General features: G+C 37.8%; 1 protein-coding gene across 2 annotated transcripts in view; it reads right to left on the bottom strand.

Moving 5' to 3' along the window:
* The window catches only part of XPO4 (exportin 4), an 81,096-nt gene that overhangs the window by 8,731 nt on the left and 59,461 nt on the right, over nucleotides 1-12,904 (bottom strand). For both annotated transcript variants that reach the window (XM_059838717.1, XM_059838716.1), the window contains exons 14-22: nucleotides 12,660-12,819; nucleotides 10,920-11,089; nucleotides 9,789-9,963; nucleotides 8,407-8,700; nucleotides 7,325-7,505; nucleotides 5,763-5,881; nucleotides 4,723-4,853; nucleotides 3,840-3,957; nucleotides 2,516-2,608 (exon numbers count right to left, since the gene is read on the bottom strand). In XM_059838717.1, coding sequence (XP_059694700.1) covers nucleotides 2,516-2,608; nucleotides 3,840-3,957; nucleotides 4,723-4,853; nucleotides 5,763-5,881; nucleotides 7,325-7,505; nucleotides 8,407-8,700; nucleotides 9,789-9,963; nucleotides 10,920-11,089; nucleotides 12,660-12,819 — 1,441 coding nt within the window. The remainder of the gene's footprint in view (nucleotides 1-2,515; nucleotides 2,609-3,839; nucleotides 3,958-4,722; nucleotides 4,854-5,762; nucleotides 5,882-7,324; nucleotides 7,506-8,406; nucleotides 8,701-9,788; nucleotides 9,964-10,919; nucleotides 11,090-12,659; nucleotides 12,820-12,904) is intronic.

Raw genomic sequence — 12,904 nt, forward strand, 5'->3', positions numbered from 1 at the left:
ACCTGAAGCAAGTCCAAAGGGACTGAGCTCTGGGAGCACAGGTGAAGGACAAAGGAGTCAGAACAGCAGTTCCCTCCATTCTACCCATGAAGAGTTGGGTCAGGGTAGACACAATAAGAATTTGCCACCTGTGGGTGGTGTCACAGGGTCCTTTTCTTTTACACATTCACGAGTCCCTCTTTGAGGAATAAGGGCTGCTAACAAGAGCGAGGATCCATAGGACAAAGTGGCTTAGCAACGTCTTTGCCAAAGGCTTGCCAAGCCGGCAGGAAGGGCTTTAAAGGGCTTGTTGAGGGATGGTGGTAACAACTTACAGATGAGTAAAGAGACAGAGACCGAGAGTATTAAGAACACAAAGAAATGTGATGGGTTTAAAAGTGCTCCTCAAACGATGAAACAGGCTGAAAGAAGGCCAACCTGAAATGCCTGTGTAGAAGTCTGTTCAGCTTTGAAAACAGAGCTAGAGCTTCACGTGCCGGTTCAGAGCTGCGACATTACTGCAGGCACTGATAGGTGGTGGGACAGGTGGCATGACTGGAGTGTTCCAAGGGACAGGCGGAAGCTTGTTAGAGCTCTTCAAGGCAGAAGATGACAGAAGATTGACACTTCTGTGAAAAGGCAGCTCAAATGAAAGATGGTTTTCTACAGACTGGGCAGCAATCTAGTTGAGTGTTTAGGAATCATGATCAGAGGAGAAGCAGTAAAGATGACATCTTTTGGGGTGAGATCTCATTACAAATCCCCAGAACAGGGCTTTTAGCCATCTTAAAGCAACTTGAGGAAGTTTCCAGATCAGACTTACAAGAGATTATCTCCCTGACATTTGCTCACATACCAGATGGGCTACCCAGGGCTGTGACTTTGCATCTGCTATTCACAGCTAGTAAGAGCTGGTCACGGATGTGGTAATTAATGCCAGCCTTTCAGTTATCATTAAATAGTGGAGTTAAAGATTCCCAGGAAAGCGAGGAAAGAGGGCAGCCAAGTACAGGACCTGGACATCATGAGAGCAGATGTTACCTCCTTCAAGACTGGTAGGTGGGATCCTGTGGGAGTGAGCTCTGAAGACAAAAAGAGCTCAAGAGAGCTGAAAGGTCCTAAGGACAACCTCTTCCAAGCACAAGAATAGGTACAGAGGAAAACAATAAGGACACTGATTCAGCTAAGCAGGGACTTAATGACTGAACTCCAGCACAAGGGGAACACATGCAGGAAATAGAAGCAGGACGAGCTAGAAACGAGGACAGCAGAAACACTGTCTGGACAAGAACAATGACAGAAAAATGAAGTTCAGCTAAAGATGAATTTAGCAAAGGACATCAAAGACAACAAAAGCAGCTTCTACCAGTACTTTAAGAGTAGAAGAAGGAACAGGGAAAATATGGGTTTTATTGCTGAATGGAATAGATGATTTAATGACAGTAGACAAGAGGTAAGGCTGAAATAATCAATGCTTTATTTTGCCTTGGTCTTCACTGATAGGTTTTCCCAGACCTTTGTGACTAGAGACAGAGTCCAAGGAGGAGACGAACGCAGAGTAAAGAGGATCAGCCCAGGGATCTCTTGAGAAATCTTGATGCATGTAAGCTCATAAGACCTGACAGAATCTATCCACGGGATCAGAAAGCTGGCTCATGTCATTCATTACTGGCTGCTCTCTATCATCTTCAAATGACTAAGAAAATCATGAAGCAAGGACTCCTGGAAGGTATTTCTGGGCATGTGAAAGTCAAAGGACCCAAGGGAATGGCCTGAAGTTGTGTCAGGGGAAGTTTATGTTGGGTATGAGGAAAAGGTTCTTCACCCAGAGGGTGGTTGGCACTGGAACAGGCTCCCCAGGGAGTGGTCACAGAACCAGCCTGACAGAGTTCAAGAAGTGTTTGGACAATGCACTCAGGCACATGGTGTGATTCTAGGAGATGGTCCTGTGCAGGGCCAGGAGTTCGACTCAATGACCCTCATGGGTCCCTTCCAACTCAACATATTCTGTGATTCTGAGAACATCTAGTGTGGATTTACCCAGGGCAAATCATGCTTTACCAAGCTGTCTTCTTAGACAAAATGACTTACATCTATGGCTAAGACAAGTGCAGTGGATGCCTAAGGTCTTCAACAGCTGTATACTGTACCCTTGCAACCAAACTAGGATTTTATTGTTTTAATGGGTGACAGCTCTCATCTGGACCTTTGTCTTGTTCAATATTTTAGTCAGTGACCTGGAGGAGGAGGGGAAACACACTCTTCCCAAGTCTGGGGATGAAACCAAACTGGCGAGTGCAGCCAGTGCATTCAAGGGCAGGACTGACATTTAAAGACACTCAGGCTGGAGCAGTGAGCTGACAGAGAGTCATGAAACTCAGCAAGGACAAATGCAAAGACTTGCAGCTGAAACAGGCAGATCTCCTGAGGATGCCCCCTTTTAACCCAAATGAGTCCATGACTTATCAGGTGCACAAGAAATAACCACTGTCCTTTAACAAATGACTTCTTTTCAGGGTATGTCTGAATACCATACCTGATGCAAACACACTAATGTGTAGAATGCTTCACCTGCTGCAGTTGTCATTTCTGTATTGTGCTTCTGAAGTACCAGCATATCAAAAACCATCTGAAATCACAAAACAGAAACAGTTGTGTAAGTGTAATTTTAACTTTCCACTTAATCAATATTTGCTGCTGAAGCTCTTCTTACTTCTGATAATAACAATGAACCTTTATTACAAACAACCAAGGTTGCTGTTTGCTTTGTTGCCCCCATTTTTAATTTTTGGATTTAGGTACCAGAACTTTAGAAGCCAAGTCTCAGCTTAACAGCATAAATTCACATCTCAAAGCACTGGAACCTGTTGTTGATTTATATCAACTGTTCTTCAGAGAAACATGACATCACTTGTATTTTTCTCCAAAAGCTTCAGATATACCAGAGAAATAATGAAAAAAGCCTTTGCTCTTCCAGAATAAAATACAGAACTTTTCCTCAAGTTTTGGAGACTCCTATAGCTCACAGAAAGTCAAACAGGGAAGAGATAAGTAAAGAGGATTATTATAATTTTAAGTGGAAACTCAGAAATAAGGAATGAAACTATGTTAACTTAGAAGATACATAAAGACAAAATTATGCAAGTTTTTCATTCTCTCAGCTTGTCTGATGAAAGCATTTAATGAGCAATCCTCAGAAATCCCAGTCAGTTTGGTAAGAAAAGATGTCTTAAGTCAAACTGAAACCTATACAAAATCAGAAGACAAGCACACAGATTTCACAATTACTTTGTTGCCACTGAGTAGGAACCTAGTTGCTACCAGGTCACTCCAAAATTCATTAAAGTGGATGGTCCTAAAAGTAAAGTACTGAACGTGACACTGAATTAAGAAAATGCATAATTCATTAGATACACTGAATACATGTCAGCATTTCCTTCCGAGTTCTCAGCTATGCTCTTTTTCGTGCCTTTTCTTTTAGTACTCTATCCAGCCTCCAGTTCACAGAATTCTGGAAGCCTTCTGTTCACAGCTTCACCAGTAACTGCTAAAACTGTCAATCTCAAGTGCAGAGCATAGATATAAAAATTCCATTCTGAGAGGCTCAGGTCTTTTGTTTACTGGCAATAATAGATTTGTTTCCTCTACACCTCCATCCTCTTTTGTCTAGACTCTAGTCTGGTACCTTCAGTTCTTCATGCCCTCTTTCTTCTTAAACTGACACTTTTTTTTTTTTTTGGTAACAGGCTGTTTCTTACTATATGTATTATCCTGATTAATCTGGATATGATGACTGTTTGGCCTCTGGATGCTACTTTTATGCAAAAAACCCGAAGTAACAAGAAACACAGATGCCTTACCTTAAGAAAGTGCCTTGTTGCTAGAAAAAGAGTTGAATCTGTTTCTTGTGCTTTTGCACACTGTTCTGCTAATGGTGTTACAGCCTCCAGACAGAGCTGGCAAACCTCTGAGCTCATTCTGATAATGAATGTTAAAGAATTGAAGTCAAATTTCAATTAAATGGTGGTCAAACTACCCAGCTGTGACACTAGAAAATATCTGAAATGCTTGTATGTTTTAAGGCTTCTTTTCACTACAAAGTTGCTAATTAAAAAACCAAATTTAAAAAATGCTAGAAAAAGGGGGGAGGAAAGGATTCCAACTTCATTACTTTTTTTATTAGCTACATGCCCTAAGGTAACATAACCCTCTCTGACATAACATTTTCAGAAAGAGTCCCTTATGGTCAAGCTCATCTGTTTCTGACACGTGCCACAGATTAGTAAAAATGGTACTCCCATTATGAGAGGGAGAGCCCATTGGCACCCTGACAGGAAATGCTCTGGAGCCAGCCCAGTAGAACAGCGGCAATGTTTTGTATTACCAGCTGAGAGACTAATTCAGGAATGGCTTTGGGATACCAGCTGAAGGCTTATGAAGTTACACACTCTGAAATGAAGTAATGGAGGAGGCAGGAATGGCTGCCAGAAAAAACTTACATGCTAAGTTACTTAAAGGCTGCGCCCAAGCACCACAAGTCAGAGGCAAATCAGCTAATGCTGGAATCTCAGTGGACACTACAGTGAAACTCTCAATCCCCAGAGAGCCGAGTCAATTACCAATGCATAATTATACACACAGATATTGACAGAAAAAGGAAAAAAAAAGATATTTTTAACAGGTCCTTATAAAAGCAACTTCATTTTTTTAAAAAAAATCATTCTAAATTGTTGTAAAGGATACGATGACATCCCTAACTCCAGTGAGTACATTAGACTCTTAAAGAGGTCCTCTGGAAGTTGTGGAATCTTCTCAGGGAATATCTCACATATGAAAGTGATTAATTTATAATATTGATTACACAGAGATGGAAACTGTCAAAAGAAAAGCATGGTATTTTTAGATTCAATCACATAACTATTTTGGCATAATTTTCAGCTGTACAAAGAGACAAGACTGATGATGTGCACTGAAGAAAAGAATTTTAGTCGGAAACTTGAGTCATTAGAATGGCTACAACTTTATATAAATACAAACACTATGGCACAATAAAAGAAATTCCTAAAGACAAACAGTAGATGGTGGCAGTCTAGTATCTGCTCTACATAAATTAAAGGAGTTTTATTTTAGACACAGATAAATCTAGTCCTGTGGGGTAAAAGCCTCATGAGCATTTGGAGCACAATCAGGGGGTTCCCAGGGTAGATCCCTCACTTTGGTTTGATCTAAACTGGATGTGGCCCTCGTGCTCAGTAGGCGCTACCGGATGAGAAGGCATGTGGAGAGGGGACAGCTGAGACAGCCTCCTGAAGTGCTCCCCTGCTTCCAAGTAAAACAGGAAGACAGGGCTACAATGAAATGCTGCCGTCCCGTTGTTTCATATTTTACTGTTCTACTGACAAGCTGCTCATGCCTATGATCGACAGCCATCTGTACTGTGGAAATAAATAGTTACTTTTAACTCATAGCATCATTTATGCTTCTTGTCACATTTCTGACACTATCACAGAAAAGACTCCATGAGCCACATTTCAGCTTTGGCTGTTGATCTGCACAGACTTGCTTTTAGAAGAAAAGTCTTGTTTAGGACCTTCAAATATACATTTTCTCAGCTTACAGTATTTATTTTCAAAGAGTATTTAGAACTATGGAACAGTTATTTACATTTATGAAGTCTAGAAAATTCAGCTTATGGAGGTGGAATGCATAGAGGAACGAAGTCTGGGAATTCATTACTATAAAGCTTTCATATTCTAGCAGCTCTGTGTAAAAAATATACTTACCTTCAGCAGATCTTGTGACATTAGAGGCAGAACTAGATTAACCCCATATAAGACAACATCTGCTGCTGATACAGATCTATTTGTAACTTGCCCAGGCTCATGTCCTCTAAATACTTCATCTGCCAAAAAGAAAAAAATATTTTGCACAACAGGAAGATTAAACATATTGAAGGAACAGTCCCATTTCTTTATAATACAGACATTTTTAAAAATAGGACTAGTCCCCTCTCTCCAAACAAAATTGTGAGGCACTGTATTAAAATAGAAACTTAGTGCGTGGAGGCTGTCACATCACTCTATATTTATATTCATTAGGACTAAGCATTTCATAATCACTTGTACCAGATGGCATGCTAAACCAGAACACTTCAGATACTGAGGGCTCCCTTCCATTACAGAATATTGCATTTGTTTCTAGTGATAGTTGCTTCATGCCTGTACATAAATACATAGTGAGTAAAGTATTACTGCATTTTTATACTTTTTATACACATTATATATTTACATATGCTTTAATATCTTTTATTAACAGAAGGAAGAAAAATGGGAGAGGTAACAGACAAAGTTCTGCAGTTTGGATGCTGTCAAGTTTTCTCCAGTTACAGCTTAAGGCCTACATTTCCCATCAACTGGCAATGTCCTTACTTTTATAATTCCTGCACTGAGTCAGCAGCAGTATGTAGAAAATTCTCAATAGATTTGATCTCTGGGCATTGCATCTAGGTTTTATTTACATTACTTTGTTTCATAGTAAGTGTTTTCCACATAATTAACATCCAGATCTCAAAGCAAATACTTTACAAAGCACTGGGTTGTCCATTCAATGGACAAAGTCTAAATCTGCTTCTGTATTTGTGATGTGCATGCATAATGAAAAAAAAATGTACTGCATTTTGGAGTACAAGATTCTCTCTTTCAATATGTACCTCAGAAAAGCAATGAATATCAAAACATGCTTGGTATCAAACTGAATCTGCCTGGATTGTTATCTGTGCAAAGTATGTAGAATATGGTGAGATATGAACCAAGCAAATGTAATTTGCAACAACTGCAATTTTAAATGGCAATTACATGAAAGAAAGTAGCAGGTTGGAATACAAGAAGGAACCCTTAACTAAACCCACAAACCATAAGGCATGTTCTGTGAAAGAGGAATACAGAAGACCCTCACATGATGGAATTTTAATGACTCAATATTTCACAAAAGTTGAATCCTGTACCTAGAAGACCACCCATCTGCTCTCTTGAGCTACTTTACTACTCCAACTTCTCTATGTGCTTTTTGTTATAAAACTGCTGGTACAACATATTCAGACTTGCAACATTCAGATTTCAAGCTGTTTCATACATCCATAATTTATTTTGTGACAGCAATAATAATTCCAGATGTTAGAATATTGTGAAAAGTCCTTCATTGCTACTTAAAATAGCAATTTCCATATCCTGACCTAGTCAAGCCTAAACTTCAGCTTTTACTTTACACGGACTGAACACAAGTCCCAAAATGGTTCTTACAGTTTAGAAAACAACATGCGGTTCATCAATTACCAATTCCTTAATACCTGTATCACTGAAATCTATGAATTCCTTTGATAGAAGATTAGTGAGAAGCTCCATAATAAGAAGGAGATCCTGGTACTGGTCTTCTTCTGCTGTAACATCTATCCGTTGTCGACCTAGATTATTCTTGGAATATACCTGGAGCAGAGTTAGGCAGGCCTCATACAAGTTCATGGCTTTGGCCTATAAAACAATGTTACATAATAAGAAAACTTCCACATGCTAAAAGCTTTGTTTTAAGATGGCATTACTTGGTAGACAATACTTCAAGATTTTCATTTCAGTGTATGATCACTTTTGTACCAACTGTACACAAAACCATCAAGGAAACAGCCACCTTAGACAATAAGAACACTTATAGCCATCTATTGATGTGATACTGATTGGAAGAACAAAACATTAATTTTCTGGATTCTTCACTTTTAAAAAAATCCAGACAAGAGTGGTTTGGGACAGACTGGCATATCTCACTAATCTCACAAACTAGATTACTAACAAAACCCCCTGGGACACACATTAATTACAGAAGTTTAGAGCCACAATACACTGTTTGTGCATATCCAGTTTGGAGAAGGCAGGAACTCTTCCCGATTTGAAAACAAAATTAGCCAACAGTGTAAAGATGCAAGTGCAATGCACAAACTCAGAATGTTAACTGTGAACTTCTTGGGATCTTTTAATGCCTTGCCTAGGACTAGGGCAGTGTCTTTATGGTATGTATTTGCCACATAGAATACTGCTGCAATTCTCCTAGACTAGACTTCAGAGAAGTTTGATATTGTTATGAAAAAGTACACAACACAGTCTGTCCTCTTCTGCCACCCATGCATGGAGTTAGTCTAGTGATGAACTGTGGTTAAATTAAATGGTTAAAAAACCCAGTCTAAATGTCCTGCTTTTAATCTTTGCAAGTGTATGTTTTAAAACAAAGGAATCCTTTTATAGATGTGTCTATATTGTCTTTCTTTCACTCTATAAAAATCATTACATTTTATTTTGTTTAAGGAATAGCACTGCATACACATTTACAAACATGCATGTGCACACACACTTGGCCCCTCCTTCCCCTTCTGGTTGTATTTACCTCTCCAAGATAGCAAATTTGTTTATGTGCAACTTCAACAAAGACTTCTATTATGAGATTAACAGTCTCTGGTGTGTTTTTGTACACTTCCATTAATCCAATACAATTATTAAGGAAGTCCATTAGGAAATTGAAGAGAATTGCTACGTTATCAATCTGGGTAGCCTCAGCAATGCCACAGAGCGCTTCTAATGTAGCAGTGATTTCCTGCTTCACTTCCTCCTCCTGGCAAATCTGCTGAAAGTTTTCTTGGTTTATCACATTCAAGAATCGCTGCTGAAGCGGCTGAAGAACCTTGAAATTTTTCAGAAAAGTCATATTAGAATAAGCATACTATTATATGAGAAGTGAGGTTTAAATCACTTAGCAAACTCATTGCTTTTGGCATGGCAGTACAAGAATCAATCACTTCCAGTTTCCAATGGCTCAGTTATGCCATTATCTGTCACATTAATGCAAGTAGAAGTGGAAATGAGCAGTGCTTCTCATTGTCCATCATGACCTGCAGGCAGGTGTCATAATGAGCACCTCCATAAATATTTTAGCTGATTTTGTAGTGTTTAAACTAATGACAATGACTTTCTCTGCCTCAAAGCAATTTATTCCCTTCAAATTCAGCATAAGGGGAAAAAAAATGTTACAGCTTGTTAATGAAACCATAAAGATTAATGCTCACAGTTATCTTTGCCACATTAAGATTCTCCATAGCAAAATCACTTTTGTCATCGTCTGTATTTTGAATTTAGAAACTTCCACAAAAATAGTTGATTATTTTTCCCCAATTACTTCCACTGCATTACAGTTTTACCTTAAATCACTAATTTTGTAGCTCTGCCAATAAAAGCAAGTTTTTATCAGAAGGTCAATGCTTTACAAAGTCACATAGTGCTTCCTGATGCCATTTCAGCTATTTTCTAGCATCAGCCTTTCTGGTATTAAAGATCTCAGCTTTAATGGTGCCAGGGCACAAAGAGCTGATCAAGACTCTTCATTAGGTTCCACATTAGCTTTTTACTTACTGTCATTATCATTAAGTGATAACAGAATAAATCATAATACCATTAAATTAAAATGAAAGGAAGAAATGTCCCAGTGCAAGGGAAATTTTTAATCTTCCATAATAGTCTCTTTCAAACATATTGCTCTACTGTCTGCTTCACAAATCCTACAATTAATTACTAGTGGTTTCTCTTTGGGTTGAAATATTTTAGATACAATTTAGATACAACACATACAAGTATTGACCATCAAAGAGAGAATAATTTAAAAAATCATCAGTATTAAATATCAAAAGATGTTATACAAATTGATTTTGTGTCACTATAAAATTCCCTAAACTAACTTGCTTATATGGAGGCAATAGAAGTATCAAAATAGCTTACCTCTGTCCAGTATTGCTGCTTTGTTTCTGTGTCCATATGAGCAAAACCTCCTAGAACTAAAGCTTTCATTAGTGTTCTCTGCACAGAACTAGACAAATAGTGAAGAGGAGGGCTTCGCCTTGCAAACTGTTTAGCTAAATTCCACCAGTTTTCACACTGAATAACTAAGTTTGCCCTAAAAGAGGGAAAAAAAAAATCATTAAAGACTTCACAAAATTGTATGAACAGAGCACATCAGGTTTCTGGCAGTTGTCAGAATTTTTTGTTGCTATATTTTTTTAAATTCCTTTATTCTGAGGCTAAAATGCCTTTTGATTTTCATCTTACTAATGCCTCAGCTCTCAGATTTCTAAAGTATATACTCTGAAAATAAATCAATTCATACAGGAGAAAAGCAGGGAAGTGCTTTAGTTTTACACATATACACACACAAGAGTTAATGGACATATTGCATGGATTAAAAGCTTAGTCTCATTACTTCATAATAAAATAAGCAATTTATTCCAAAATAGCTCCTGTGGGATTTAATTTTTTTAAAAAGAAAAATCCTCAAGCATTTTAAATCCTCATACTTCAGAACAGTCTTTCAGTGGACTGTGAATGTATGATTGCATGTATAATTGCATGTCAATTGACATAAATAAAGCATTCAACAACTTCCTGCTTCACAGTTTGCAATATCAAAGAAAACTTATTGAAATTTGATTGAATCCACAAAATCCTGTATTTAAAAAAAAATAATTTAGGTTTACAAAACATATTTCATACTGGCTTAGCCAGTATCTGAACTCCTAATCAACAAAAATTAACAGCAACACAAAAGTCCTTGCAATAAGAGGAGAGACCAGTAGAGTTTTCCGTTCTCACTGTTTAAGAGTGAGACACAAAAGTAGGGAAGGAGAGTGCACTTCTAAACAGTAACAAAAATTAGGTGATGTTTTGTCAAATACAGGTCTCACTCCTCAGCTTGTCAGTCAAGTTTGTGGTGTTTTTTGCAGTTATAGTATGTTACTAAAGTAATTTGACTTAGAGAGACGTGAATTGAAGCACCCTATATCTGGATTACTGTGGCCAAAAAACTTTAAAGGAAGCAAAAGAAACTTTTTGACTTCCAGAGGTATAGCAACTTACCGCTCTCTCCTTTCCACTAATGTTACTAGCAGTTGTACAGTATCATTTGCAAGGTCCTGCTCTGAACTCCACACTGCCAGGTTACTGATCACTTTTTCTAAAAGGTAACCCACAATCCACTGGGAACCCTCTGTATCAGCACCAAATGCTGTACTAAATGGCAGACTTATCTATAAGAAAAGCATTAAAATGAGTGAGTTTTACAGAAGCCAGAACCCAAAAGTGTATGGCAATCATTGTAAGCAAATTCTTTTCAGGCTGTCACTTCTTTCCTACTTAAATTACACAAATGTTACATAGACAAAGGCAAAGAATACCTGTAATAGAAAAATCTTTGCCAAATTTATCTTGTGATTTTAAGCACAATATCTAAAACAAAGATAAGTTTCAACGTCCTTACAAAAAAGGCTTGAGTATGTCTAGCTTTTAAGGCCAATGAAAGTTCAAAAGCTTTAATAATTAAAAGATCCCAAAATCACCTCCCAAAAGTGTTTCCATGAACTTAAGACATAATTCCTCAAAATTCAGTGGTAAAAATTATTACTAATTCCTGATCTATATAGAAACTTGTAAAAATTAATTTTCACCTCAATTTATCTGCATCCGCTTTCTGCAGATGGTTCCTTCAATCTACACATCTTTTAGGAAACATGTCACACTCTGGTCCTGGCACATTAAAATATGCTTCCTTGAATTTGCCTGTTCTCCTGCTTTCAAAGACAGTTTCTCAAGAGTGAAATCCAAAGACTTTGTAGTAATTGTGCAGGGGCTTCCTGTTAGCACACCACTAACACTTCTACCTTAAGAACTCATATACATGGCTGAGCATAAGGTTTAAATAGAAGTTTCAATCACTTTCACATGTCAACACAAACTAAATGTGTGCATTTCCTAGACACGCTGTTTTGTTTCTTCACATTGTTTTTCATATGGATCTTGCCCAACTGGTACCTTTCAGAATTCTTAGCTGTGCTATATGTATGAGCTGAATAATACGACTCCAAATATTTACAAGTCTGTGTGATACCTATTACTGTTAAGGAGAGGCCCCCTGAAGCGTTAGTATTCTTAGTTGCTTCAATAGTGGAAATAAAGGGGAGGAGGAGAAGACTTGACTTATCAAAAATTAGAGCCAACAGGACCTCCTCAGGATGGGGGGCCTCTGTGAGCTAGCTGGATTACAGTTAGTTCGATAAGCAAAATCAGGATCAAGTTCTAATCATGATTAGTGCTGTCCAAGCACGGTAAGAAGTTGCCCTTTACAAAGAACACACTGTTGAAATCATGATATATACAATGAGGATGAGGAGAGAAAGTAGCATGACATTAGCTAATGTATACTACCTTGTGATGGTGTTAAATATCTAACTCAGGATCACGATCAAGAGCAATCACTGTATTAGAGATGAAATGTAAAATCTGATGGACAGTCATGATTTACAACATCACTGCAGTGAGTTTCACCCACTATGCAGCCCAGGAGTACTGTGTTATTCTGATATGACGATGGCTACACACATTTACAGCAAAATGTGCAAGAGTCCCATAAAAACTTAAATTTCTAATTAGCAAATGAAAGAAAACATCGAATTTCAAGCGAATTCCAAAATAAATCACAACCCACATAACATTAAAAATAATTTACAATTGCACTTTTAAATAGCTACACTGACATCTATATTCACAGGATGATATTATTGCTAATACTCACAAATAAATTCATAAAAGTTATATCCTTACCTGATCATACAACTTTTCATCTACTAGGAGGTAAGTCTTTGCCCAGCGCTTGAGGAACCATACAATATCTTTGCCCATCTGGGGGCTCAGGAGGTGTGTGAGATTTGCCCTTATTGCTCTAGATTCTACTTCAGACACTCTTAAAATAGCAGACAACAACCTGCAGATTTAAAATACAATGCACAGAGAGGTTTTTGGAGAAGCAATGCAACTACAAAAACCACTTTCCTTTATCACAAAATATG

This window comes from Haemorhous mexicanus, chromosome 2 (genome assembly GCF_027477595.1).
Source record: "Haemorhous mexicanus isolate bHaeMex1 chromosome 2, bHaeMex1.pri, whole genome shotgun sequence".
Classification (NCBI taxonomy): domain Eukaryota; kingdom Metazoa; phylum Chordata; class Aves; order Passeriformes; family Fringillidae; genus Haemorhous; species Haemorhous mexicanus.